Genomic DNA, 27,920 nt, shown 5'->3' with positions numbered 1-27,920 from the left:
TTTTTTCCGGTCGGTGCTGCCGAGAGGGAGGTGGGAAGAGCCAAAGGCGGCGGTGCCCCCTTCCCGCCCCCCCTGCGCTGCAGCACATGGGAAGCAAAAGTTTTCCTCCTCCTTCTCCTCCTCCTCCTCTCTCCCCTCCGCCCAGGCGGCCCCGGGCCGGTTCCCCCGGAGCGGTTCGGAGATGAAGGATGCTCCCGCCGGCTCCTCGGCGGCTGCTGTCGGGTACCGGCGCTGTGCTGCGCTTCCCTCCGCTGGGCGATGAGGAATAAACCGCTGCTGGAGCGCCTGAGCCTCCCTGAGGGCTGGGAAGGAGCGAAGAGGAGACTTTGATCGCGCCTTGCCGAGGGATCTGCGGAGGAAAAGGGCTGTTGGGCAAACCCGAGCAGATGCTTTAGCAACGCCGGAGAGGCAGCGCTACAGCATCGCTGTGCCCGGGGCCCATCATGGGCACCGGCATGTGTTCGAGGAGGCAGAAGGGGCTCCTGCAGACCGGGTTTTGCCTGGTGACCGTGGCGTGCCTGGGCTCGGGAGTTTTCATCTACAGCCACTTGCAGCAAAAGGTGCAGAACGCTGAAGCCCTGGCCCAGAAATACAAACAGCAGCAGGAAGCGCTGTCTGCCCAGCTCCAAGGTGAGTTCTGACCTGCTCTCTGTGTCCACACGCTGCCTGAACTTCCCTCCTTTTCCCTCTCTCCCAACACAGCCGCTGTCAGTTCTGCTGCACAGCCTGCTGATGAGCAGGGTGCCTTTGTGGTTCAGCTTTTGGCTTTAAAAAGCTCCAGAAAGATGCTGGCATGTATTTTCTTTCCCCCTTTGCTGTCTACAGTTGGAACAGCCTAGAATCCAACTTGCTGCTCACAGCAGTAAGGGGAACAGAGGGTGCTGGATTGGTGAGTTCAGCTGCGTCACATCTATTCTGTTTCTTGTCCCTGTACTTCTCTTTGGCTGTGAGGACTAGTCCTGTGACATTCTAGATGTGAAGCAGTATAGATGCCAGCAGGACTTGGAGAAGCTGCTTGGGCAGGCTCCGATATGTGGCTCTGCTCTCTGGCCTGCAGGAGTGTCAGGAAAGGGAAGAGACAGGCAAGGGATCCTTTCATAAAGTTTGTCATCATGCTGCCTATTGCGTTTGCAAGGAGACAACCCTCAACAGCCCACCTGCTTCTAGAGAGACTGATCTGTGACTAGAAAGGTCTTGCCTGCTTGTTTGGGGCTCACAGATGCTGGCACACAGCTCCCCAAAAAGAGGGGAGGAGGAAGAGGAACTGGCTTTTCTGAGCCTGTTGACCACCACTTGGTTCCTCTGGCAAGAGCTGCCAGAAGGGAAGCATAATGTGTATATTCCCCCTTCCTTTTCTCCCCTCATTTGTCCTCCTTACAGACGTGTTTAACTGTGGGAGAATGGCATTTAGCCCATGGAGAGATCCCAGCAGGGAAGGCTGAGGATGTTACTCCCTTGCTGAACTCTTCTTTGTCTTTGTCTATCACCCCAGCCTCACTGCATCTGCCAAAGTTTCCAGCATCTGTCACTAGATTTGGAGTCTCCAGAGGGGTTTGCTGAGGTCCTTGTAGAGAGGTTTGGTGGGAATCAGCTCTTTGGTAGCCAGTGGTTGGGTGTGGAATGCTGAAGGTTCCGGAGTGCCCACAGGATGGATTTTGTGTGGACAAAGTATGTTTGCCTGTGGGTCTAGTGAGTCAAGGTCAAGAGGTTCTTATAACAAGTGGGTTTAGACCACTGTGCTTAAATGCAGAGCTCTTCCTTGTGCTCAGGGCTGTGTATTTCTATCTGTAAACTGGGAAAGCAGAGTGTGGTGTATGTGTTTGGTTTGTCTCCCAAGGAAACACGCTTTAAAAGAGCCAATGAATCTTGTGGATCGATGCAGTGTGTGTATAGATTCACTGGTATGATCTTATGCCTTGTTTCTACTTCTTGTTGCTCTATCACACGGCAATCAAACAGCTACAGCTCCTAATGTGTTGCACAGTCCCAGCCACAGCAATTCCCACCTGCATCCTGTGTTTCTGAGATGCGAAGATCAGCAGGGCCGAAGTTAGCTCACATTCCTTTCTGGTGTGTCAGCATCTCTTGCTCCTCTTGGAAAGAGGGGCTGGTTCTTCAGAGGATAAGCTGACAGTGGTAGCCTTGGGGTACCCCAGTTTTGGGAACTGCAGGCCCAAGCAAACAACTGAGACAGGCTCCTGTGGTTTTGCACCCAAATACATTGGAGTGGCAGAGCTGTAGCCTGTTGCTGGGATTTCTAACCCTCTCTCAGTCCTCCCATTCCTAAATACAGTTGTTGCCATAGCTACCCTCTTTATTTTGAGAAGACACTTACTTGTCCAACAGTTTTAACAAAGGCAAGGCTTCCTGCTGGCTTTGGCTGGTGGGAGACGCCTGGCGACTGGCAGACAGGAGCCACACTCATGGAAGACTCACTGCACAGTGGCATCTTGCACACTTGGCCATGGCTCTTGTGCTGCTGGTGCTTTGGTGCGGGGAGTTGGGGCTCCGCGCTCTATCCCTGCCCCTGTGCTGACTCGTGGCCTGATTTATTGTTGTGTCTTCTGCATCCCATTTCTGTCTTTCCAGCTCTACAGAAGGAGGATGTGCTGCTCCAAAGTGGAATTCAGTGCTGTTTAACCAGTGCTTCAGGTGTCTCCTTTCACCTATCAACTATTTCCTACCTATCAAGTATTTCCTACCCTTCTTGTATCCGAGCACAATATTTGTGCAATTAGAGAGGTTTTAGTTTGGTCAGTTCACTAACCAACAGCACTGCTTGAACACATGGGAAGGAAGGTGCAGTTACAGTGCACTTCCATCTGACATTCCTGGTGGGGCTTGACAACATCAGGCTGCTGTCTGGATGGGGCTTGGAGCAGCCTGCTCTAGTGGAAGGTGTCCCTGCCCATGGCACGGGGTAGGAACTGGATGAGCTTTAAGGTCCTTTGCAACTAAAAGCAGTCTGGGATTGATTCCGTGATTCTTTCTCACAAGAGGTTATCATTGCATGCTGGCTGAGCCTGAGAATGCGGCACTCCTGTCCTCCCCAGCGGGTGTGTTTTATTCTGTCCCTTTCCTTTGCCATCTCTCTGGATCAGAGAGGGAGGTGTGATGAGTCAGGCTTTCATTCTGCTCCCCTTGTCCCTTGCTGTGGATGATTCTTGAGCCTGAGTGACTGATGCCATTGGTGGTAGTTGTGATGTGACTGGATGGAGACTGGCAGGAGTATCTGATGCTTCTAACAAGGAGAAGAAAGCCTTTTTCTGGGTGATGGGCTATGAGAGGGAAGGAGCACGGTGCAGTCTAGGAGTTGGTGTTGGTCTCTTTATGCTGAGAGCTGCTTGGAGCTGTAAGGCATGGGCAGTGTGGGGACTCTTCCCACAGCACGTATCGTTGGCATAGAAGTGGTCTAACGAACTATGTACATAGCTTTAGCAGAACCAGAGCAACACATCCGATGCCTCTGCTGCCCTGCTCCATGAAAGCAGGGAGCTAGCACGTGCTCATGGCTTACTCAGGCAGGGGTAAATTGAGGACCATGGGAGTAAAATCTGAGACTGGTGGCAAGACTGGAATTGCCCTCTCTTTATGGATCTCTCAAGCACCTGGCAGGGAGAGTTCATCTTAGCACTGTGGGGGTTATGAGGCAACCCCTTTACACAATCACTCTGTGCTTTGGGAGAGAGTGAGAACAAGTCAGTGCAAGACCTGACCTGTTCTTTCCCAAAGGCAAGGCCCTGCAGGGGATTTCATTGTCTTAGCAGCCCCAGTTCTGCATTTCAGCTCCTTTGGCAGCAGGTGACGGGGCGTTAGTGCTGAGCTCTGGCCGAATTCCAGCCTGGATTTAGACCCTGACCACCCTCCATTCTCTCCTGTAATTGAAAATTGTTAAAGACTTCCTGGCTTCCTGTCCTCTGAAGCCACACTGGGCCATGCTGGTCAGCTCAGCTGAGTTGTTGATGTATCCCACCACAGGCATGAGCAGGGAGAGCACTGACTGCTTTGTGTAAAGCTGAACCCACCTTTTCTGGGCCCTGTCAACCTGGAGGAATGGCAGGAGAGAGGACAACTGCATTTCTAGTTGCTGGAGGTAACTTCAGCTTGTCTTAGTAAAGAAAACAAATATCAGGGAGACAGATTTTTTCCTAAACTTTGCAAGCAACAGCTTATGGGATGGAACTGTTCTTGAAGACTCCTCTGTGTTGTGATGCTTGCGTTAGGATTTGTGGTTATGGGTGTGTTAGCATCTACAGCAACAGGCTTGTGCTTTCCTATGCTTTAGTTTCCCATTTACTGTGTGAGACCTTGTGGCTTGGGGTCATCTCAGCAGATATTTCTGCATGAAACAGTTATTTCCTTGCCCGGTCCCTGCTGGGAGTGCTTGGCTCGTTTGAGTGAGGCTGTAGCTGTTGAACTTGGCCCACTGTGCACTTTGGTCTGGGTGACAGCACAACTGTGAGGCTGGTGCCTGCCCCGGCTGTTGTGGGACCTGGAGGGGTGGACAACCTGCTCCTGCAGGGGGAATCTCTAACCCTGCTCTTACACCAGAAGAAAACAGAGTCTACTCAGGCGACTGGGACACAACACGAACTGCTTGCAGGAGGAATTCCTCCAAGGCCAGGGCTGCTGGGGTAAATGCAGAGTTGAAGCTTGGAGTACATGGAAGGGCTTGGTAAAGCCTGGGAATTGCTGGGCATCCCCAACAATCCCAACAGCTGTGACTTTTCATTGCTGGCGTGAGGTCCCCATCACATCAAAGGCTTGTCCTTGGGTGCTCTGCTAGATCTGCCTGAAAGAAAGTGAGGTGCTTGGGGCAGAAACAAGTGCCCAGAGCCCACAGGTCTTTTGGGAAGTGGCTGATGTTCTGAAGATGACCATTTCATGCAATAAAGCTTTTTGTCATGTACTGAAGAAGGACCCACAGTCTCTTGGGTGCTTTGCTGGGCTGGGGAAGCCCTCAGGGTGACATCTGAGTAGTCCCATGGAAAGAGTGTTCCTAAACCTGAAGCTGTTATGAAGCAGACACTTGGGCAGCAGCAGTGATGGGTTTGCTGCTTCGCAGTGTGCTCAGCAGGGGAAAATGTCCTTCCTGATGGAAAACATGTATTTGTGCTGTAATGGATTGGAGAATGTGGTAGTTTCCTCACTATACATTGAGAGCAGCATCTACATTATCATTGGTGCTACTGATGGTCAACACTGTGAATATTAGGGATGCATAAGGATGTCTTATGTCTCTTATTTCTCCAGATTGGAGTATCTGCTCTCAGGCAGCAAACCACCTGATAGTGCAGGACCTGCACTGGCTTTGCTGCTCCCATACAACCTGAGTGGAGCTGGCTCTCTCTATAGATTCATTTGTGAGAACACAAGTCCTTGGGGCTCCTGGAATGGGTTAGCACTTGTTTTATGCATGCAGATACCATCTTGCTTTGTTCCTTTTCCTGGACACTGCATCATGGCATAGCCTGACCCCAAAGATCTTGGCTCTGGAGGCAAGTTTCTCCCATTGCTCCTCCCCTCTGAACTGCTGCCCGGTGCCATTCTGGCGTGGTGGCAGCCTGTGGAGGGGATGGAGGAGCCTGTTGCAGCTGAGTGCTGTGACTCTGGGAAAGCTCTTGGGTAGCATTCAGCCATCAGGGTGGATTAACATCACCATCCATCAGGAAGCTTCTCTGACACTTGCATTTGTCATGTGGCTGCTGTGTGGTGCAGCCTCATTGCTCTCCCTTCCCAGCTCCTGTGCGGAGTACAGATGCTCTTTTGTGTGTAATGGGAGAGGGAGCTGCTTGGCTCACTTTGCCTTAGTGGCCTCAGGGCCACTGAATGGCTGGGTTGTGGAAGGGGAGAAGATGTCTCTCCTGAATGCTGCATCCCTGGCAGTGTTCAAGGCCAGGTTGGATGGGGCTTGGAGCAAGCTGCTCTAGTGGAAGGTGTCCCTGACCATGCTATGGTTGTATGATTCCTCTGCAGAACAGATGACCTGAAAGGCTCTGACTGTCTCAAGCCTGGTAGTGGATTTGTTCCACAAATACAGAGTTTAGCCACTGGTCACTAAAGCCAGGTTTTGGGCTTTGCAGCTTAGGCTCCAAAGCAAAACCCAAGCGCAGATGCTCACAAGATGCACCTGACCCTTTCATTGTCTAGAACATCAGGTATCTGCGTGTATGCCAGGACTGTTGCTTTCTTGGTGTGGATTTTACACATGAGCTACTGCATGCTCAAGCCTGGACATCCAGAGTGATGAAAACAGGAAAGGCCCCTTGGCAGTCCAAGGCAGGATTTGAGGTCCACTTATGCCCCTTTTGGGGAAGATGTGGGAAGAAATCTTAGGGTTTCTCTCATGCTCTGCCTCTTTCTGCTTCCCTAGTTGTGTATGAGCACAGATCCCGGCTGGAACGATCCTTGCAGAAGGAGCGAGGGGAACACAAGAAGACAAAGGAAGGTGAGCCTCTTGCATGGGTGGCAGAGGGGTGGCCAGCCAAGCCCCAGCTCTTCTGTGGGGAGGTGTGTGTCGTACACAAAGCGTTTTCTGAGCTGCAGCTTTTTGCTCAGCAAGAGGCTGATTTCCTTATTCCCTCCCGTTAAATTCCAGCTCATTGAACTGTTTTCTCTTCTTCCCTCTCTAGATTTTTTAGTGTATAAGTTAGAGGCTCAGGAAGCTCTCAACAAGGAGAAGGTAGGTTCACTTTGTTCCTCAGAGCTGTGCGTGTGAGAATGGTAAAGATCCTTCTAGTACCACCACAATCATGAGGCCAGGGGTGTCTGGCATGTGTGAGACTGCGAGTGTGTATGGTACAGGGTGAACTTTGGCTGACTCCACTTTGCAAGGCTGTTGGTGTGTGAGGATTTACTTCATCTCGGGGCATGGCTGTGTTGTGCTAGAGCTGCTCTGCCTGTTCTCCCCTGCGTGACAGCAGAGTAGCTCGTGGGGTAGCAGGGAGTCCTGTGCTGCAGTCTGGAAAGAGAATTGCTGTTCCATGGTACAGAAGAGTCCTGGGGAACTTGAATGCAAGGCACACCACAGGGAGCATGGAGACAAAAGGCCATGGTGGTGTTGGGAAGCATATCCATTGTTTTCTGTCTCCAGGGATTGTCAAATTGCTTCCACTACCCTGTGGACTTCTCATTCTGCAGGAAGAGGAGGCCTTTCCAGTGAGGGTTAGGAAGAAACATCCCTGGGTGACAGCCTGTCCCCTTCACTTCAAGTTATAAGGCTGCTTATATTCCTTTCTCAGTGCATCTGTTGACGAGATGCTGGAGAAAAGTAGTTCTTTTAGCCTGCTCATCTGTGAGTGAATGTCATCCTGTTAACAGGAACTCATGGATGAATATCTGAATGCTCTCATGGCTGGGCAGCCCCCTTGCAGTTTGTGCTGGTAATATTTCATGCCATAGTGAGTATTTAACCTGTCAGTTACCTTGTGGGCTGTAGTGGAAATCTCTGCACGCTGGTTAGTTTGCACTGCCATGGTGCTGCTTAGTGTTTCAGCCCCGTTGCTTTAAGCTACTCAACCACAGATCCCAGCAGATGGTTGTGAAAGTGCCTGTAACAGGGAGAGCTGCAGCCTGTTCCCTCTGAGGTGGGTGCCACTGCTGCTGTGGGAACTTGCCCTGTGAGTGCTGGTGGCTTTCACACCTCCTGTGTTGAGATGCTACAGCGAAGAATGGTACCCTGGGCACAAAGGGGATGAACGTGACCGTTAGCAAGGCATAAGCACATCCATTAGATTGGTACAGACCCATCTGTGGACATGTGTAAATCCCTCCCGCTGCTGGTTTGTGTCACTTGAGCTCAGTTCAGCTGTACCTGGTTGCAGGAGCTTCCTTGAGGCTTAGCCAAGTGCTCAGTGATGGTTTTTGGTTGAGTGGTGCAGGTTGTGTGTGTGTGGGTGAAAGCCTCAGCTCTGGTGCTGGCTGCCTCCTCCTCCTCAGCTGCTGCAGGGATTGCTCAGCCTGCTTTGGGGGGAGTTTACTGTGCAAAGCTCTTTCAGCACTGGGCCTGTCCTAGATAAAGGACTGGGGAGAACTACTGGGAACGTGAATCAAGGGCATGCAGTTAATTAGCTCATTGTTAGTTAATTGGCTGGGTTGTTGTGCAAAGGTTCTCTTCCAGCTGTGCCCAGCTGCCTGTTCTGCTGGCCACCCTGCTCCCAGTCAGTGTGTGTGTGTGTGTGTGCGTGAAGGACCAGCAGGAAGCTGCTGGGGGTGCAGTGGCTGGGCAGGTGCTGGGCTGGGGTGTTTCCTGTCTTAGGTTTTCCTGGGGTTTAATGACACTGTTGGATCTTTTTCTTTCCAGCAAGACTCAATGAACAGATACGGGGCCCTCAGTTCCCAGCACAAGATACTTAAGGTAAGGGAGGAGTCTGGTGTGGCATCTGCTGGGCATTAAGGAATGCTCCCTAGAGGGAGAGTCGGTGCTTTTGCTGACCAGAGGTGCCTAGGAGGGACGCAGGGTTTCCTGCAGCTAGTGCCAGCACAGAGGGAGGAGACCACACCGTGGTGCTGATCCACATTCCTTCCTGGCTATTCAGGTTCATGGGAGTTTCCTATTTATCCTGTTGGGCTTTGTGTCGGATTACAGCCTTCACCTATACCTCATTTCAATGGAAGTCTTTGTGCAGTTTATCTCACAGGAGTTCTGTTGTTCAGAATGTTCTTTTCTGGGTCTCTTTGTGTGAAAATAGGTCTATTCATTGTAACTTGCCCTTCTGGGCTAACACAGTGTATTCCAGGCCTTGCAAAAGGCTCAGAGGCAGGCATCTTATAGCATTTGATAGCTTATCACATGCTATATCTTGACGTTCTAAAGCATATCTGGATGTTAAAGTTTGCTTTTGTTAGAGCAGTGCAAGTGTGCCTGGTGCTGGTGGGGGTGAGATGGTTTCAGTTGGAGCATTGGCAGTGAAATGGTAATTTAATTCTGGGATGGAGAAAGAGGGCTATGTTCCAGCAGCCCTTAGCACCACTGGGTTGTATTTCCTGAGCAGAGCTGGACCTCCAGCTGCCTGGCTTTTGGATTCAAGCGTCGGGAAAAGGGAAGTACAGTTCTGTCTCTTGGGTATTATCCAGCACTGCGGATTCTGGGAACGCTTTGCAATAGCAATGTTCCTCTTCATAGCAACTGCAGTCTGAGCAGAATGCTCTGGCTTGCTTGTCTCAAGGGGACAGTGGGAGCCGTTTGTCCTGGCTCCCTTTCTCTTGCTTCCTCTTATTTTTTGGGGGGGAGAAATCTGTTTTTTTAGCTGTATTTACAGCTGCTGAAAGGCAGGCCAGCCCTTGGCACTGCAGTGAGGGAGATTTCAGCCTCCTCCCCAAGCCCCCCCCCCCCCAAAAAAAGCAGTATTCAGCCCAACTTCCAGCTAGTTCTGAGCCTGAGTAACACTTTGGTACTGGAACACAGACGAAAACCACTTCCCACTGATGCTAGCTTCCTCAGGAGGAAGACTGCTGCCAGCAGTGTCATCACCTAGGAAGCAGACTTATGCTGAACAGAAGCATCCGATTCTATTACGCTGCAGGTCCCAAATATGACCAAAGACATCCATGAAGCCACATCAGCATAACTGGCTTTGGTATTTCTGGCCACTGCTCTCACTCTGGTCTGTTCTGAAGTCATCTATGTCTGATGAACATCTGTGCTATCTACAAAGCTGCTTCTAAATCGTGGCAGCAATACATGGTTTTGAGGTACTCTTAATATCTTTCTCTTTACCTGCCCATTGCCCCAGAGATAGAGCTGCATAGCTCATGCATCTTGGGCACTACATGTTGTCTGAACAGCAAAGGGGAGGTGGGATGAGAGGACAAGCTGGCCTGAATTCATACAGCTCAGCTGAAGGACTCCTGATATCTGGAAGATGAGGTGGCATCCTGAATGAGATGCTTCTCTGAAATAAACCCAACACAGCATGTTCCAGACAAAACCCAGCGCCTTTAGAGTCCTCCGAAATCTTGCATCCATTGGTCACATCCATCCTTAGAAACCAGCAGAGTGAGGATGTTCTGTGTGCTTAATGAGCTGCCTGGGCCTCCAGTGCTTTGTGTGACCTTGGTCAAGGCACTTCAGCTTCCTGCTGCTAGCAAAGGATGAGTATTCCCTCCCTTCTTCCCGGCTGTGAGCAGTCTGGGGACAGGCATTATGCGCATCCCCTGCCAGGCAGAATATGGGCTAGAAATTAATTGACCTGAGCTGATGAGGACTAAAAATGCCTTCGATTGCTTGGTTTCTTTTAAGAAATCAGTTCCCACTTGCTAACGCTGGTGGCTTCTGAGGTGTTTAGTATCAGAATGATTTGAGGGATGTGGTTCCTCTGCAGAGCTCTCTGCCAGAGGCTCTGATGAGAACAGCAAGTACCGAACGTCTCTGAAAGCCGAAGCAGGAATCTTTTATTCTCTCTTTTCCCTCCTGATCTGGTGATGTGATTAACCTGACATCCTCGTCTCACTCCTTTGTTCTGTCTCTGGGACCCTCCATACCAATAGCTTTTTCCTCTGCATTGCATGTATTTTTGGAGTACAGTTAGTTCTCTTCTTTTAGTGGAGGATAATTGCTTCAGGGGAGAATGCCTGGGCCACAGATGCTTTGTTTTACTGGGGATAAATGCAATCACTGATAGCACTTAGAGGTTTGGGGCTTCTAGAAAAGAAGAGGAGGTGGTTTTTACAGGAATGCTGCTGGAAATTGCAGCCTGAGTCCTGAGGAGCTGTTGTGTGGAAGGGCCAGGGTTCACCTGCAGCCTGTCCATCTGCATACATGATTGGTGTTGACAAACTGAATGTGGAAGGACTCTCAGGGTTACCATGGGAACAAAAAGGGAGGTGAATTCTGGTTCAGTGGGTCTGAGCAAAAGGATGTCTCAGCATGTTTTGTTCTAGGGCTCTGCAAGAGAGAAAGGGAGAAGAGAACAGCCCTTCAGCCCTGATGAATTCTTAGCCTGCTTGACATAGTCTGTGGTCTTGTGAGAGTCTTGTTATCCTGGCTTTTTATGCCTGTAAGCCCCACATTACTGGGTGGGATGCGAGCTCTCTCTGGTCTCATTATGTGAGAGGATGTGATATCCTTGCAAAAGGTTCCTCCCTCCTGTTCTAGCAGCTTGGAGTGGTGGGTGGGAGAACAGCCAGGCGAGCAGGAAGCGAGCCAAACGGAGAACAACCAGAGGGGTTGGGTGTCCAAAGGCAATGGGAATTGGACCTTAGCCCTACTTAAAGGTGAACTACTCCTGTAAAGAGATGTGCAGACTGATGCTACGTGCACCAGGGAAACTCTCCTTGCAAGCAGTCTTGTCCTTCAGCATGGCTGGGAGTCTGGAAAGGACCTTGGCTTTGTGCTGGATCAGCTAACACAGCCTGTGTTGCTCTCACAGAGCAGGGTGTGCAGGGAAGCTGGGAAGGAGTAGGAGTAGTTCTTGGCTGTGCCCCAGAATCTCCATCTCTTTTTCAGGCAGGAGTGGACTTGCCACCACATTCTGCTTCCCGTTTAGTAGCTTTCAGGAACACCTCCCAAACTGCTTCACGCAGCAGAGTTTAACTGGCATTTCACATCCCTCCTGAACCACTGAGCACAAAGAATATCTCGCTGTATCGGGGGTTTCTGGCTACCTTATTGGAGGAGCAACCACCTCTTCTGCCTCCCCAAGCAACTTATTAAACAGGCACTCGAGTAGCACTTGGCAATAGCTAAATCACTCTTCTTCACCTTGTACTGACTTTGTCCCCTCTTCTCATATTCAGAACCAGCATGAAGATGTCAAGAAGCAGCTGCTTGACCTGCAGCTGCAGCACAACAGCTTGAAACTGGAACATCGCAAGACACTGGAGTCTCATAGCCAGAAATATGCCCAGCTGCAGCAGGAGAAGGACAGCGAAGTTGCGAACTTGCAGGGTGAGTGTGATGGAGAGCTGAGAAAACACCGACAAACCGGGTTCAGGAGAGGACAGTGTTTCCTCTACAGGCCCCCAGAAGAGTGCAGGAACACTGTAGGACCGTGAGTGTGCAGTGCCTTAGCCCTTCTGTACCCCAGTTGGAGTTCTCTGGGGTTCAGAGCTGCCTGTGCTGTTACACTGCATGGGGCATCCCTGGCTTCTGTCAACACCAGCTTTCACAGTGTTCTTTTAAAAGCCTAATTGACCTTTGCTGTCTGCTTACTCATAGTACACATCCATGCTACTTATCTTGTGTGGAATTTGTGCAGGACCAGGTAAGAGAACAAATCATTGTGCCAGATGTTGATGGTATTCAGCCTGTGAAACAGTCCATGTCCCAAGGAGGTGACACTCAGGATAAGATAATCCCAAAGTAAAAGGCATGAGGCTAAGGTAGAGGTGCATGCCTGTGGTTCCACAGTAGGCTGGAGAAGAAGCAAAGGTTCATCCATCGGATAATGCTGCCTTACCCTATCCTTTCTCTGGTGGGTGAGTGTAACTAGGCAGACATGGGCACAGATGTGGCACAGATACAGCATTGTGACATTTAGGTATCCCATCTGGTTCAATATACATTTCCCACTTCTCTGTACATTTTTGACAATAAAAACCAATTTCTACACTACTAGAATTCTGTAAATGCTAACATTGAAGCAAATTAAACATACTTTTTGTAGTTAATGGTGTAGCTCTATAAAATGCATTTACTATTGCAAATATTGCAGAGAATGCTGATCCCTGTAATTCCCAAAGAGCAGTTTCTATTTAGTCTGCTCTTTAATTAGATTGGGGGGGGGGGGGGTTTAAGGTTCACATCTGTTCTTACTTATATTAGGTCTGGGAGATGGAAATCTGCTCCTGTTTTGTTTGGGTGTTTTCTCTGAGCACTCCTGGGTTCGAAGGGAGAAGCTGAACACAAGCAAATGAAACCTAAATATTTGATTGTCTCTTTCTTGCAATATGCAACCCTCAGTGAAGAAGGAAAAGAAATTGTGCAGAGGAAGGAGAATAAGGATCAGAAAAGGGATTCCTAGAGGGAAGCTGGTCAGGAAGGTCGGCTTAAGGCTGGGATATTGACATTCGCTGTCCATCTTCCCAGGCACCCAGCCTCAATGGCAGAATGTCCTGTCTCAGGGATGAATAGTATATAAAAATATGTACCACTGTAATCAGAAATATCTATAATCTAGAGCTGGAATCTTGCATGGAATTCAGCCTATGGCAAAGTCACCATCCTTTTTACAGGGAAACATTCCCATCCCTGTCCGTAGTGGCAGATGCAGCTATGTTTGCACAGAAATCCCAGTGCATGCAGCAATGCTGATATTGTGAGAGAGCTTCAGCATCCCAAATAAGGCTGATATTCTTTGACAGTCTTTATTGGAGGATACACAATTATGTTCCAGGCAGTGAAATGTAAGTGCATTGTGTGTCTTGTCACTGGAGTACTTAGTGTGCAAAGAGCTTGAAAGGAGCCCAGCCTGGGAGCTGCAAGGCACAGGCTTGTTACTTAACAGCATAGGGAATACATGTGCCTGAGGACCAAGCTGTCCTGCGATTGCTTTGTGTGTTGGGGGTCTTTGTGCCATCCTTTCAAGAGGCAGCTTCTCTGTGCAGTAGGGGGGAACCTCCTTGGATCTGCTGTGGGTTCAGGAGACAGGACAGACCTCTCCTCTAGTTGCTTCTCAGCCTTCCCTTACAACAGGTAGGGGCAGTGACTGTTGCTCTCCTGGTATTCAGCTGCAATGGGTAAGGGAAATGAAGAAACAAACTTGACAGCAAGCACAGCCAGAGCCTGACCTGATGGTGATAGCAGAGACACTCTGGAGAGAAGGAAGTTCCTTGGATGGGCAGGACTCCTGAGTGCTGACAGGAAGGAGGATTCAGGTTTGTCAGTGTGTTTGCCTAATCCCTAGTTAGTGCTTCACTGTAATCCCTGGGCTTGGAGAGATCTGTCAGGATCAAGAGGAATTAATTATGAGGGACACTTGAAAAAATAGCTTTCTTAAGCAAATATCTTCTTCTCTTGCAGATACAGTGTTTAAACTCAGAGAAGAGAGCAAGCTGCTTCGGAAGGCCCACCAGGAAGTTCACTCGCAGCTCCTTAATGCCCAGGTAACCAGCAAGGGGCTGTTTGTGGCCACACGGGACAATCTTTCACTGGGGTCTGGATGCACCATCAAGTATTCTCTAAGTAATAAATCTAGTTATCAACTGTATCCCAGTGTGGTCCGTTGCCTAAAATGGTGCTGGTTGTAAAATGCATTCTGTACAAGCTCTCCAGCCTGGAATCTATCCCAGTAGCTGAAAATATGGATATGCTACACAAGCCACTGGTTCAAGTGAGTGTGAACCAGCACATTCCCAACCCTTGAATGCCTCCTCCACTCACACACATCTCAAATACCCTGAATGATGACGAACTGCCCCTAGTTTTGCCCATAACTAATTGCAGAGAGGATTAGCAATGCAGAGGTGCTTGCTGAGACTACAGACACTCAACAACCCTGGCAACAAGGTTCCTTTCTACAACTCCATGTGAAGCCTTAGTAGAGAGGGAGATCTATAAGGAATCTGGAAATGGTAAGGAGCTAAGTAAAGAAGCAGGTGTTCAGTTAGTAAGTGTTGGAGCAATACAAGTGGTGGTGGCTTAAAGCTAGAGAGGCAGAAAAGCACTTTCCTGCAAGGGGGAAAGACAAATCTTTTGTTCATACGGTGCTGTGCTCGTGATTTGAGCCTCTTCAGCACACTGCACGTCCCAACCTCAATGAATTCTGCTCATCCACCTGAAGCTGGGAGACTTGGGAGAGGGAGAAAGGGGGTTATGCTGGCAGAGGTAGGAGGATTTAATGTCTTTACAGTGCCTGAGGCTCTTGAGCTGAGCCAAGACACAAGCAGCTTTGTAAATACACTTTACAAGTCACTTCACAGTCTGAATTAGCCTTTTCTGTTGTTAATTAACAGCCTTCTGTCAAGCACTCCCTGGGATTATAGGATAAGCCCAGAAGCAAGGAGCTGGTTTTGGTTAGATGCTGTCGACAGCCGATTCTTCCCCTGAACTGGATGCTGAACTTGAACTAGAGGTGGAGGGCGCAGTGGGCTTTGACTCCAAGATTGTTCTTGAGTTCTGACTGGATCTGCCCTGCAAAATAGGAGGGATTTAAGTGGCTCTGACAGCTCTCTGGCTCATGTCAGATGTGGTTTGAGGGGTCTCGGGTGCACCATCAGTGTATGTGACTTGCCTGCCTTAATGCCTTAGCACTGAACTGCTCTTTTACCCTGCTCCTCCACACGGCTGCTCGGATCCTCTGCAGTGATGCTGCCTGCAGTGTACTTGTTGGAAGCTAAACAAAGACTTCTAGTCTCTGTAGGGGTCAGTCCAGCGAGCCCAAGCCGGGAATTGAAGCAGCATGAGATGACAAGCTTCCCCGGTGCCCCTGGCAAGCCTACATTCATTCACACCTCCTGAATTCCACTTCAGCAGAGTACCCTTAAAATGCTGTTTGCCTGTGCCGTGTTAGAGAAAGCAATCAGCAGTTCAGCTGGGCAGACTAGTGCACACTCGGAACAGCATCACAACCCCTTGGGCAGAGGTGGTTGAGGCTAAAAAGTCAAGCACTTGAGGCTGGAAAATGTGGTGGCAGCGTTTGTGCTGCCAGTCTTAACTTTCAGGCCCTTCAGTGTTGAGTCCAATGGGAAAAGTGGTTTGTAAGAAGCAGCTCCCTGTCATTGCTTGCCAAAGAATGAGCAGAAGGATTTGCCCTGGGTGAGGGAGAGGGCTCAGTTGCCTGCTCTGGGTGTACCAGACAGTCGTGTAATGAAGTTGTGCTCCAGCCATCTGTCTGCCTGCTATTTCTGGCTCCTACAGAAGAGGCAGTGGTTGATCCCAATGATTTCAGAAAATTCCTTGGATCTTTGGACAAAGAGCCTAGTGTTAAAGGGTTCTGTTTGCGTTTCTGATCAGCCCTTTGTAGCGTGTAATCAGTGATTCCCATCACAAAGATGAACGCAGCCGTGGTTGCCATCAGCGGGGTGAGGTGCCATGTGGAGGAGCAGACACCTACAAAGGCTCAGGCTTCTCTTTGCCGTGGCAATTTGCACTGTATCCTGTCTTGCTTCCTGCTGGCAGGTGGAAATTTAGAGGAGTAATTTGCATTCTAGACAACACGTTCCCATTCCAAGGGTTCTAACACGTTCCCCAAGCCCAGCCTGCAGTAGCTGTCACATCAGTTGCTCTGCCAGGTAAAATGAGGCACGGAGGCATCAAGTGAGACACGCACAGCTTGCTGTGACGGGGTGCAAACGGCGTGTGGGAGTCTGTGCACTAAGGCTGGTTTATAGCCGCTTTCCCTCTGGGCTGACCACCTTAACAGGCTTTTGATGGGTACAAGCTCTGCTTCCATCTGGCTTGTTCTGACTGGAAGCAGTCTCCCACTAGCTAGGGCTATATGCCATGAACTTGGCTTCCTTTTCCTTTCCTCATTCCTTTTATGTTAGCTTTGCTGAGCGGTTTTGTTGGGGTTTGGTTTGTTTTCTTCACGTTAAGGTCAAATTTCAGGGGGAAGATCACAAATCACCAGAGCCTGCTCAGGAATTCATTTCCTGCTGCACTTTCCTTGCTGCTTGGAAGCTTTCCTACTCTGCCCAGACCCTAGTTTGGTCCCTTTCCAGGTACCTTTGGCAAGCATATGAAAAGCTTTCCCCGGCACTTCCCTATAAATAGCTGGGGTGGGAGTGAGGAGCTCTTCCTGAGTAGCTTTCTCAAGCCCTACTTTTGGAGATGGAAGAAATAAGCTGCAGCAGAGAGAGAAGTGTTGCATTTGCTGAAGAGTCCCAGAGAATCAGTTCTCATTTGTCTTGCAAAGTGAATTGAATTGTCAAGGAGGATTGTGCCAATTGTTGTCAGCCCTGCTGAGCTGAGCACATCCATGGGGAAATGCCTCCGCAGGAAGGGAAAGAGAAAAGCTGACCTGGAGGTACACGTGTGTGAGCACAGGAGGAGAGGGAGCCAAACCTAACAGGACCTAGGATACAGCTCTTGTGCAGAGGCTGGAGTTGTGTCCATGGCTTAAGCACTAAATGCATTGGGCAAAGAATGGATGTCGTGGGCCAGCACTTCCAGGGTATGCAATAAGATGCAAGACTGGAATCTGGAGGGAAAGCTAAAGACTAAACATTAATGGTGTTATCTCCAGCCTTTCATATACATGAAATTCTATCTTCTTTAGCAGTGTATCCATGCTGAACAACTGGCTATAAAAAAGTGGCTCTTCTCAGCAAGGAGTGGTTTAACCCTGTTATTGTGTGAGGTTTCTCTGTACACTTCTCATCCCCTCAGGCCCAGATGGAAGAGTTCAGGCAGCTCAAGGAAGCTCTACAGAAGATGCCAAGTTTCAAAGGAGGAGGTGCTGGGAAGGGGCAGCAGCAGTTTCAGGTGCTGAAGGAGCAGCCCATGGTGCCAGCCAACAGCCAGTTGCAGCTTGTGAGGCAGAAGGTGTGGTATTCCCAGGAAACCCCAGGGACAAGAGTTCTGCAGGGGGCTGAACAGGAGGGAACCGAGCTTGTTCCTTCAGAGCTTGTTCTCATCCATTCTTCCTTGCAGGCTTTTCCAGTCAACCAGGAGAGCCGCCCCTTTGGGAACCCGCTGGCCTCACAAGTCTCCGGGGTTCAGAAGCAGGCAGGTGGCCCTTTGCTGCAGGGCCAGAACTCGTACGGTAACGATGGCCCAAGGCCACAAGCCAACGTGCTCTTTACCCATCCACATCCAGCCCCAAGGCAAGATGCCAACTCACTGCCGGATGCTCTGCCAGCCTGGCCGGTGAGACGCGGGGACGGGCACGTGGTCCGCTTCACCCGCACCATGAACAGTCTGCCAAATGGGAACCCTGTAAGTCCTGCGCCCTTGTTTTGTAGCACTTGCTTCTGAGGCTCGAAGCTCTGGTATTTGTAATGACCTGCATGTGTGCATTCCACTTCCCTGATGTGGAAACTGTCCTGGCCTCAGGCCTCGGACTCCTGTGCACTCTTAAGGGTTTGTGGTTTAGTGGCTGGGCTCAGATGAACGGGTTCTTGTTCTGGATCCTGCTGGACCTGCAAAGAGTGAATCATAAAAGCAGCTCCCCTGACTCCTGGGGTGATAGAGAGGGAGTTTATGGAAAGCAGGTATCTAAAAACCAGACAATTGCAGTGTGGTTCCACTGGAATTACAGTAACTTTCCAACGGGAACCTGCAGGATGTTTTTTAGAGGCGGTTTTGTTGTTCCTCCTCTTGGAGATTCGCCTACCCAAGAAAAGCTTGGGTCAGATAAATTCCAAGTTTTCCTCTTGGCTGTGTGGAAGGAGAAAGACTTCTCTTACTGCAGGCCAGCTGGGTAGCACTGTAGATTTGTTTTGGAGCACTTCTGAATCTGTTGTTCTCTGATAAAGGCTTGCCCTGGTCCATAAACCTGCCTGAATGCAAGGGAGATGCTGAGGTATCACACTAGGAGCTTGTGTGTATCCCAAGCATGTGTCTTCTCTGCAGGATCTAAAGATGGTGATGCGCATTCATGTTCAAAGCAATGAGGAAAGCCAGGCTCCTGGATTGGCACCCTCTGACCTGAAACAGCCCTCTGCAGCAGAAAAACCTCAGGCACCAGACAACCACCACTCTCCAGGGAGCAAACAGGTCCAGATGCAAAGGTTGGTGAAGTAAAACTCCCTTCTGCTTGCAGTATTGAGGCTGAGAGGTACCATACAGGCTCATCCCCGACTTCTTGTGCTTATTGTGGTTTCTACTTGAAAGGTGGTTGAAGAACGTGTTTGTTACTGGTTCCACTGCCATCTAATGCTTGTAACCGACTGTCGCTGCCAGGTCTTGATCTCAGCTGAAGCAGAGCACTAGTCATGTTGCAGGCAATGTTGTGTGATGGAGTGCACAGTCTGCTGTGGGTGCTGTGCTGGAAAATAAAAGGCTCTTATGTTGATGGTGCATGCTCTATTGGCTGCCTTTGTATTTGAACTGTTCAGTGAAGTGTTTGTGTGGGGAGGAGAGAGAAAGAGGAGCTCCTGCCGAGTGAGATCAGGTCACCATGCATTTCCTGCTAGCTAGAGGAGAGAGTGGGATGGGAGGCTGAACTCACTGGAAGAAATTTCCTCCCTTTCATAGATGGTGACTGAAATACCCTGTTTTGTTTAGCAAGCTGGAGATACTCTGCACCATATGCAGCAGCAAGGGTGGCTAAAAATTCCCTCCGTTTCTATGAATGAGAGGCATAAGTTGTACATTAGAGCTGCGATCCAGTTTTGCCACTAATTAATCTGTAATGTGCCAAGCTCTGCAGGAACAACCAGACCTTGAAGATCTGAGAGCCTCTCATCTCCAAGGTTACTTGGTAGTCTACAGGCAGCTGGCAGCCAGCCCCAATTCAGGTACTAGGATGTTTTCTTTGCTTCTAGGGCAAAGACATCCCAAACTCTGTATTCTCTCTCCTTTGTTTCCTTTCCTCCCAGGGAATGGAGCTTGGCTTCCTGTTGCCAGTGCACTCCTGAGAGATGCTAGGGATTCTCCTTCACAGGGCACATGAAAAGTCACACAGGTCTGAGACCTCTTGTCCTGAAACTATTGGGTTTTATCCAGAATGGAGTAGAAGAGGTTACAGCAATAGAGGACACAGCAGAATCCATCAGACAGCCCAGGCTTTCATCCTGTCTGTGTTCCTGCATATCTGCATTTGAGGTGATGTAGTTAATATAAACTTCAGCTTCACCTAGACAGGTCAAACAAACCAGTTCAATCATATCAATACAAGGATCAGGGTTTACAATAAGAAAAGACTTGGAACTGGTACAATCTTCTGAGCTTAGCTGAAGCCTTGGCATTAAAATTCTCTGGGATTGTTGCTCCTATCTGGCATCCTCAGCACAGTGTGTTCTCCAGACCTGTTCTTGGTGCAAGAACAGAGGGAGCTCTGTGGAGGTGAGTCCCTTACAAAGGGCAGAGGTTCAGAGAACAGCATGAGCCATTCCACGCAGGTAACAGAGTGGATCATTCCTACAGTACGATACTTGTATTGCCGTAGTACTTGGGAGTCTAGTCAGGGACCAGGATCCTGCTGCTGGGGATGCTGTACAGGCGCAGCAGAAGCTGTTTTGCAAAAGGAAGAACATGTCTTTCTCAGGCTGCAATTCATCAAAGCCTGGCCGTGCTCCAAAACCTGGCTCTGAAAATAGTGCTTCCTTATTTAACTTGCTTATTCTCTGTGTGTGTCCAGGTCATATCTGTCCAGTTCACCGGAGCAAATCAGATTTCATTTCTGTTTTATCAATAGAGGAGGCTTCTGGATTTACTTCTAAATTCAGCCTGATCCTTCCCATTCTTCTCTGTCACTTTTGTTTGTTCACTTAACCTGAAATGTTCCCAGGTCAGAGATTGTGCTTTGCATATTCCTTCAAAGGAATTTGCATGGACACAAGGAGTAACAGCACAGAGAATACTCTGCCTTTTTATAGGGAGAGACTTGTGTGGGTGTAGCTGAAGGTGAGGGTTGAAACTGTGATGGCAGAATGGCCTCTCCTCAGCCGTGTAGAGCCTAGAGACGATGCTGTGTCTCCTCTGTGAAACAGAAAATGCAAGTATTGGATTTGTTTGGCAAGGACAGAGATCATGGTATGTTTGATGTGCTTTTCTGTGCCTGGATCTATCACACTGAGCAGCTGGAGGCTGTTACTTAACACTGCATGAGCTTGGTGATAAGGAGTGCATAAACCAACCTTCTCCAGAAGGTGTCAGTGCCAAGAACAACAGCAAACCGCAGCAGAGTACAAAAGAGGCCATGCATCCGATGCCAAGAACTGCTGCATTGGATGGCTGAGACCAGCAGATTCCAGACGAGCTCTTGATGGCCAGTTTGCATTTTGATGGGTTTGTAATGGGGAAAACTGGACTGAAGGTTATGCTTTTTCTCACTGAAGGTTTGGTGTGGTGGTGGTAGTATGCTGGCTTTGAAAAGCTGCTAAAGCAAAGGCCACTTGTTCTTTTTCAGCACTTCAAAACTCAGGTGTCTTAAGTAGACTTCTAAATGCCATCTGGCTCAGGCTAAGCCAAGCAGTAATCCTGCTTGGAACTGGTGGTAACTTACTCAGGTTAGAAGTTGTTTCAGTCACTTTTAAGAGTCCCCATTACCGTGATTTCATCCCTTCCTTGATCCTTTGTTTCTAAAGGTGTCCTTGAGTAAGGATATTTGGGAGGAAAACATTCCTTGTGAGACAGCGTTCGGGGCTTTTCAGGGCTTCATTCAATAGTATTTGTTCTCTGACCTCCAATCCATTTCCATGCAGTGGAATGGTGCTAAGCTGCAGAGTCCTCTGCTGCTGAGCCTCTGGCTATCTGTGTGAGCTGTGCCATTGCTGCAGGCAGAGAGGCATTAATGAAAGATGTGCTGCATTTGGCAAGTATCTTGGTATCAAGTACTTGTCCCTCTGAGGCACTCCTGCTACGAAGGAAGCAGGCATAGATATTGATGTGGACAGCAGGAGAATGGGAGGTGGAAGCATTACAGAGGAAGCAGTTCCTGACTGTGGCTGCCTGAAAGGGGTTGCCTGAACTCTCTCAGATAGAGCTGTGTGTGAATAATTGATTTTTCAGGTCAGTAGATGGATCAAAGCAGTTGAGCAGTGGTGGTAGGAGAAGCAGGAAATCACACTGGAACGTGGCTTCCCTCTGAGTGAAGCAGTGAAGCATTTTTCCCATGAAAACCAAAGCAATATGCAGATGTTTTCAGCTGGTTCTGTTGTCACAGTTTGGGTTTGTACAGGGCACAGATGCTGTGGAAGACTTTTATAAACATCTGCTGCTTTAAGTATACACATCCCAGTCGTGAAGCTTTGTGAGGACATTGTAGCTCTGAAACAAACATCAGCAGACAACGGAAACTGTCAGCTCTGTACTGCAGCTTTCCTGGTTATGTGGAAAGGGTTTTCCTCCTTGCAGGCCTCACTTCTACAGTTTTCCTTTAGCACCTTCATTTTAAATGAAGTTGGAACAATAAAGAGGACTTTTGGGTTTGGTATGTTTTCAAAGACATCATTTCTGTATTGGGGTATGTGTGAGGCATGAGTAAGTATCTATTTGGAACTGGAGCTTATTGCTATGGGGATGTGTTATTGTATCATATGAGTAATATTAAAGCAGTTCTACAATAAATCGTGTTTATAAAGCGTAACTTTGTACTTCTGGCATGTTAAATACCCAGTTTCAGGCAGTTATCACAGTAACTAATGCAATCTGCTAGTTCTGCCAGAAAGTTAAATTAAGACAAACTTCTGCTGATGATGGAGTTGTTTTTTTCCTCTGCCATAGTGAAATAGCAGCATTATGAAATAGCTCTTGATATACTGAAGCAGAAGGATTGTTTTGTTTCCTGCCCTTGTTGCAGCTGGAAAGACATTGTTAACAAAGTGAATGCCCAGATGGATGAACAACAAGCTCACAGTTACCCCAAGAGCCTTCATTTTGAGCCCAGGCCTAGGCAAGAGATGCAGAAAGGCAGCTCACAGGCACCCGAGCAGAAGAGAGGGGAAGAGCATCAGATAGCTGATGAGGAAGGCCAGAAGGAAAGGACAGATGATGAGGAGCTCGAAATGGGTATGGTTTCCCTAACCCTGTGCTGTCCAGTACTAACTTACTGCTAACCAAGGTGGGTTATGTATGTCTATGAGTGGAAGAGGGAAGCTGCAAATTTCCTTGGGAGCAAATAAAGACATCAAAAATGAATTACAGTAAGCCAGGCAGGCAGGGCAGAGCTAAAATGGGCTTTCAGCAGAGGCATCCAGTCTGAGACTCTGCACAGAGATGCTCTGCTGTGCTCAAGGGGCTGGGATACAGTGTGAACGCTTTGTAAACAGATTTCTTTGATGCAAACAGACTCTGCCATCAATTTCTCTTGCACATGTGGAAATAACCTGGAAGATCTGGAAGTCAGCTAGTTACCTTTGTCAAAAAGCCACTGAAATGTAGATGTGACTAATGCTACTTCTGCGTGTTGCTAGGCTGAGGGGGAATGACTAAGTGCATGGCTTTTCATGTAGCTAACATTTTGCTGCAGTCCTGAAGGCAGTGAGACAGGGAAGCTGGGAGCTGAGGCTCCTGTGAGGATCTCATTTGAAATGCTGACTTGCATCCTATTAAACATTATAAAGATGATCTCAGCCTGCTTTCTTGACAGTAGATTTTTAGCTCTGGATTTGGAACCATTGGCTAGGTTCACTCTGGGCAGTGAAGTCCTCCCCTCCAGAGCAGTGACACTTAGGTGACAGCTATGGTGTGTACAGATGCCTGTTTGGAGAGGACATTCTGTATCCCCATGCTTTCCCACAGCTGTGTTTAGTTGCTATTTAATGTTTTCCTGACCTGATTTTCAACAGGCCCCTTTAGAGGAACAGAGCTAATTGGTTCACATCAAAGTGAATTCTACCCTGAAAAGAAAAGGCCTCATGGCAGGTATAAGTGAGGACCCACAGCCCTTGAACTCTGGATCCTAACTGGAATGAAGAACTACAGTAATGGCTTAAATGCCTTGGCTGTGCTGCTGTCCCATTGGAACACTGCTGTCACACAGGCTTCTTTGATGCTGCAGAGAGAAGCACACAGTCTGTGGTGGCAGGCATATGAGTACCAGGGCTGGACATGTATCAAGAAGTTATGGGCAGGCTTCAACGTGTGCTTATGCCCCAGCCTCAGGGACAAGGAAGCAGCTTTGGCAGCTGTAGCAAGCAAATCCCTACTTGACATAGAGTTATACAGCTGTTCCCAACAGTGGGAATCCTGACTGGTGACACTGGGTTTTGAGAGAGTACACTGGTAACTGTCCCTTTTCCTTGCAGATGCAGGAGTGATTGAGAGGGAGGAGAATTTGCATTCTCAGAAAGAGACTGTTGTCCAGGAACCAATGGTGAGTAACGCTGTCAGCTGGATGCAGCCCTAGCTTGGAATAAGAATCCAGCTATCCCATTTAAGTTGATGCTTTCTATAACAAACCAAACTCCTTGGCTCTGGAGTGATTCAGAGGGATAACAAAGATGGGGGGGGGAAGCCTTCAAGCACTAACAGGCTTGAAGAGAGGTGTGACTGAAATGTTACCAGCCAGCACTTCCTGCTTGCTGGGGAAGGCAGCAAACCTTCTGTCTCTCGAGGGGATATGCTGCCGGTTATTTACAAGAGGCTTTTCTTGTGCAGATGCCAGATGATGCTGCAGATCCTGCCCAGGATCCCAATAACCAAGGTGAGGATGAGTTTGAGGAAGCTGAGCTGGAGAGACCTGACTTTGAAGAGAAGGTGGGAGGTTTGGAGAAGTTCAAGGAGCCCAGCGTGAAAGAAGAGTCTAAGGAGAAGCCACCGAAGGTGACTGACATGAGGGCAACCAGCAGGGGCCAGGGAGAGATCCCAGCTATGAATGGGGGGAGGCAGGGAGCTTAAGGACCCAAAGGAAAATATCATGTTCCTGAACGGATCCACAATCCAACTGCAAGGATATGGCAGGCAAGAGAAACCTTTCTGAGTGAGAATCAGTGGGTTCCTCAGTACCAGAACTTGTCCTGGCCCTGCCCTCTCTGCTTCTTGAAGTCAACCCTTGCATTTGCAGCATGGCTGGAGAGATACTTGAACAGGAGATGGCTCACTCCACAGCTATTACCTTAGAGGTGCTGGGTCCCTTCAAGCACTTGAGAGACCAAAACCGGAGACAATACCACGGCCCTAAGCTCAGGGTCTGGTCAATGCAGCCACTGCTGTTCCTGGGGTGGGTGTGCAGCAGTCATAACATGAGAGCTCTGGCTCTTTGCTTGCCTGCTTGCAGAGGGAATCCATTTATCCTGCTAAGTGCTCCTTGCTGTCTGAACCCAGCCTCTGCATCAGGGAGATGTTAGCTTGTTTTGACAAGCAGCTGAGCGTTGCTTGTTTTTAAAAGGAGTGTTTTATCTGTTAGGCTCTAAAATCATGATTAGTAGTGAGGTTTAAAAAGAACAAAAAGACATGCAGGCCAATGAAACCAAACAAGAGCGAGATGCTGGCACCAGCTGAGCAGCACTGCTTGAAGATTAGTGAAAATGGGGAAAGAATTAGTGACATAAATACCTGACTTTCAAATAGGGCTGTGCTGTGATCCCTAAAGCTCTGCCCTAAATGACTTGTATATTGCCTGCAGTCCTGAGGCTTGTTGCAACAGCAGCATGTGCAGGGGCCCTGGGGCCCTCTCTCCACAAAGGAAGGAGCTGGGCAGTTGCTGCTGGCATGTGCGTAGAGAGACTGGGTGGAGAAAGTACAGATGGAGTTTGGCTGCCTCATTGTCTCTGCTGTCCCCTGATTCCTGATCTGTTTCCCAGTGTTCCAGACCTGGGGCTCTAATGCAAGACAGCTGTATCCCTGGCAGGGGGTGGGAGTGGGCTGGAGCACTGTTAGCAGCATCTGATTTCCTGTATTTTCCAGGATGCTGGCAGACCTGCCAAGCCCAGGGAAGACCCAATGGATGACTATCAAGAAGATCAGGAGCAAGAAATTGTACGACACCAAGGTTCTTCCTCTTTCCCTCTCTGGTGTGATTGTTACCTGCGTATGTTGGTAGCCAGGAGCTGAGCAGGACTCAGCTTTTAGGAAACCAGATGTGAGCACCGACTTCAGGTTTGTCTCTGCTCAGTGAAGGGGGTCTCCAGAACAAACCTGGACCCATTTACCTCTGCTCCCTTTATTGAACAAAGGTATTTGTGGCAGAAGAAAGTGATGTCCCACTCCTGAGGCAAACAAGCATGGGAGGTGGTGTGCAGGTTAGGCCACAGTTGTCAGATAGCAACTGCTCCTCTGTTTGACTGAAAACCAGGTATTGTTGCTGTGTGTCAGAGCTCCAGGACTACTGTAGCCAGTGTCAAGTTGACAGTCCCTCTAGGAGAAGGACTGGAGGCCACCCAGGCTTGAGAGCAGAAGTACTAGAGAAGATCACCCTGGTGCCTTCTGGGCAACAAGGGATGGAGCTCTGCCTGTGCCCCCTCTGTGTCTTGGCTAAGTGGCTTGCTGATGACACCTAAAGGTCCCTGGCAGAGATGGACCTGTTTTACTTCCTGATTCTTCCTTCTTTTCCTTCATTTCCCAACCTGAGCTGTGTAGTAGAACAGCTATACTCAGAAGCAGCATAGTGTGCTGCTTAGGGTCTCCTTTCCCAGCCCTTGCTGATTTTTCCTTCCTGGCTGTTTGTCTGCATGCAGGAGGATCATGGAGGTGAGGTGGATGACAATGATGACCTGGAACTTGTCCAAGACCAGAAAGACCGGGCAAACATACAGGGAGCTGATGGCAAAAAGGATGACTACTACTGAGAGATGCTAAAGGAAAGTGGAATAAGCTGGGAGTGAGGGGTCAGGAACCCCTCCTGGGAACTGGCTCCTGTACTGAACACTGCCCAGACCAGAGGCAGGAGGAGGTAACGGTCTTCACAGGCACTGAGCAGGGTGCTTGCAGATGTGCATCACAGCTGCATGTGGGGGGCCATTGCTGCCTCTCCAATCAATAGCATGGAAGTGCTCTCAGACTGTAGGGATGGGTTTTATCCTGCTGCTTTTCTTAGAAGCACTTTTTGATTTGTTGTGTTCTTCACCCTCTCGTTTTCCCTCTCCCCTCCCAAGCTGGAGAGTTTTTCTTATGTTTTTTAACCCCCTGGGCAGCAGAGGGGAGCCTGAACTGGTCCCTGGACTGACTCGACTGATTGCTAATACAAAGGAATCTGTCTTCATAACATACTTTGCTCAGTAGTGTTTCTTTAAAACATCCTTTGCTCCCCTCAGAATAAGGTGGAGAGGAATTTAGCTTGCTTTTTGTCTGGAGTAATGCAAGGGTGATAACTAACCATGAGCACCAACAGAAATGACCACGTACCAGCCTGGGTGTGTCTGTGTGTGTGCATGTGTGTATATGAATGACTGGATCCCCTTCCTGGTGCAGAGATGCTTCCCAGTGATTTGCAGTAGAACCCCATAGAGGTCTTTCTTTGGCTTTGAGATGTCACTGTCCTGCTGGGCTGCTTCAAGTCTTCAAATGCAAGCAGCAGGATGGGAGCAGACATCCACTTCTGTGATGGGTATGCTCCAACCTTACTCCTATTTATGGTGCAGCTGCAGCATCCCAGCAGAGCTGTCCCTCCTCAGGCTATTAGCAGAGTGCGTCGGAACATATCCAGCCCGCCTCTGCCTCTCAGACCCATAACCTCCTCCTTCCTTATCCTACTGATGTACACTCAGCTTTTGGTACCTCCCTAAGCTGTTAGCACCAAGCAAGCATGAGAGGCTTGCTAAGGATGGAATTTGGTGCACAGGAGGGGGAAAAAAATAAGGAAGAGTACTCATGATAGTATGGAGGAGTATTTCGAGCCCAGCTAATACAATTCCATCCCGTTCAGCTTCTTTCCAGTCTCCCAGCGTTTGTCAGGGAGCTAAGATAAATCTTGTTCCTTCTGGACAGGTCTGGTTTTTAATCAGGGTATTTCTGGTGTTCTGTTGATTCAGTAGATTGAAATCTGCAGTACTTAGACTCCAAGGCAAATCTTGCCTGACCTCAGATAGAAAGAAGGAAAGGAGGAATGAGTCAGCTGGAGTCCCTGGCCCCCAGCATAAAGTGGAGGCAGCTAAACAGAGAATGATATCTCAAAGCCTGGACTGGCTTAGTCATATGAACAGGGCAGAGCTGTCACATCTCCCACCTTGTGCAAGACCCATGCATCTGAGCTGCCTCCTCCTTACTCATCACCATGAGCTCGCTCATCAAACAGCTTGTGGTTGAAATGTTGTGACCGGATAAAGGACCAGGGGAGAGCTCTTTGTTCTCTATCTGAATTAGTTATGCTTTTTTGAATCCCTTCCTTTGAGCATATTTTGTAAGTGCTTTTAGACACTTGGGAGAACAGGATCTCCCAATAAGCTGGTGTTTATTCACTCAGATAGTATTAATTCTCTTTCTTCCACTAGTTCTAATG

General features: G+C 49.0%; 1 protein-coding gene across 2 annotated transcripts; it reads left to right on the top strand.

The window, feature by feature from the left end:
- Positions 1-78: 78 nt before the first annotated feature.
- Positions 79-26,689, top strand: LOC130598132 (Golgi integral membrane protein 4-like). 2 transcript variants are annotated; one of them, XM_057407267.1, is made up of 14 exons: positions 79-630; positions 6,374-6,448; positions 6,633-6,682; positions 8,303-8,356; positions 11,737-11,887; positions 13,961-14,043; positions 17,267-17,422; positions 17,531-17,815; positions 18,452-18,609; positions 22,344-22,552; positions 23,791-23,858; positions 24,143-24,307; positions 25,391-25,475; positions 26,161-26,689. In XM_057407267.1, the coding sequence occupies exons 1-14, from the start codon at positions 444-446 to the stop codon at positions 26,175-26,177; spliced, it is 1,743 nt and encodes a 580-aa protein (XP_057263250.1). In that variant the 5' UTR covers positions 79-443; the 3' UTR covers positions 26,178-26,689. The 2 variants fall into 2 exon arrangements, with proteins under 2 accessions (XP_057263250.1, XP_057263249.1); XM_057407266.1 differs by having other exon boundaries at positions 81-630; positions 25,391-25,462.
- The last annotated feature ends 1,231 nt before the right edge of the window (positions 26,690-27,920 follow it).

Source organism: Pezoporus wallicus, unplaced genomic scaffold (assembly GCF_028554395.1).
Source record: "Pezoporus wallicus isolate ANWC-B61680 ecotype Strahan unplaced genomic scaffold, APGP_CSIRO_Pwel_v1 contig_14689, whole genome shotgun sequence".
In the NCBI taxonomy this organism is placed as follows: domain Eukaryota; kingdom Metazoa; phylum Chordata; class Aves; order Psittaciformes; family Psittacidae; genus Pezoporus; species Pezoporus wallicus.
This window is presented reverse-complemented; position numbering and strand designations above follow the sequence as displayed.

What these genes read in the sequence shown, in the direction of transcription:
- LOC130598132 (XM_057407266.1), top strand. Translation starts at nt 444, where the DNA reads ATGGGCACCGGCATGTGTTCGAGGAGGCAGAAGGGGCTCCTGCAGACC. An exon ending in ACACAAGAAGACAAAGGAAG is followed by an intron (nt 6,449 to 6,632) that starts GTGAGCCTCTTG and finishes TTCCCTCTCTAG; the next exon opens with ATTTTTTAGTGTATAAGTTA. An exon ending in AAACAGGTCCAGATGCAAAG is followed by an intron (nt 18,610 to 22,343) that starts GTTGGTGAAGTA and finishes CCCTTGTTGCAG; the next exon opens with CTGGAAAGACATTGTTAACA.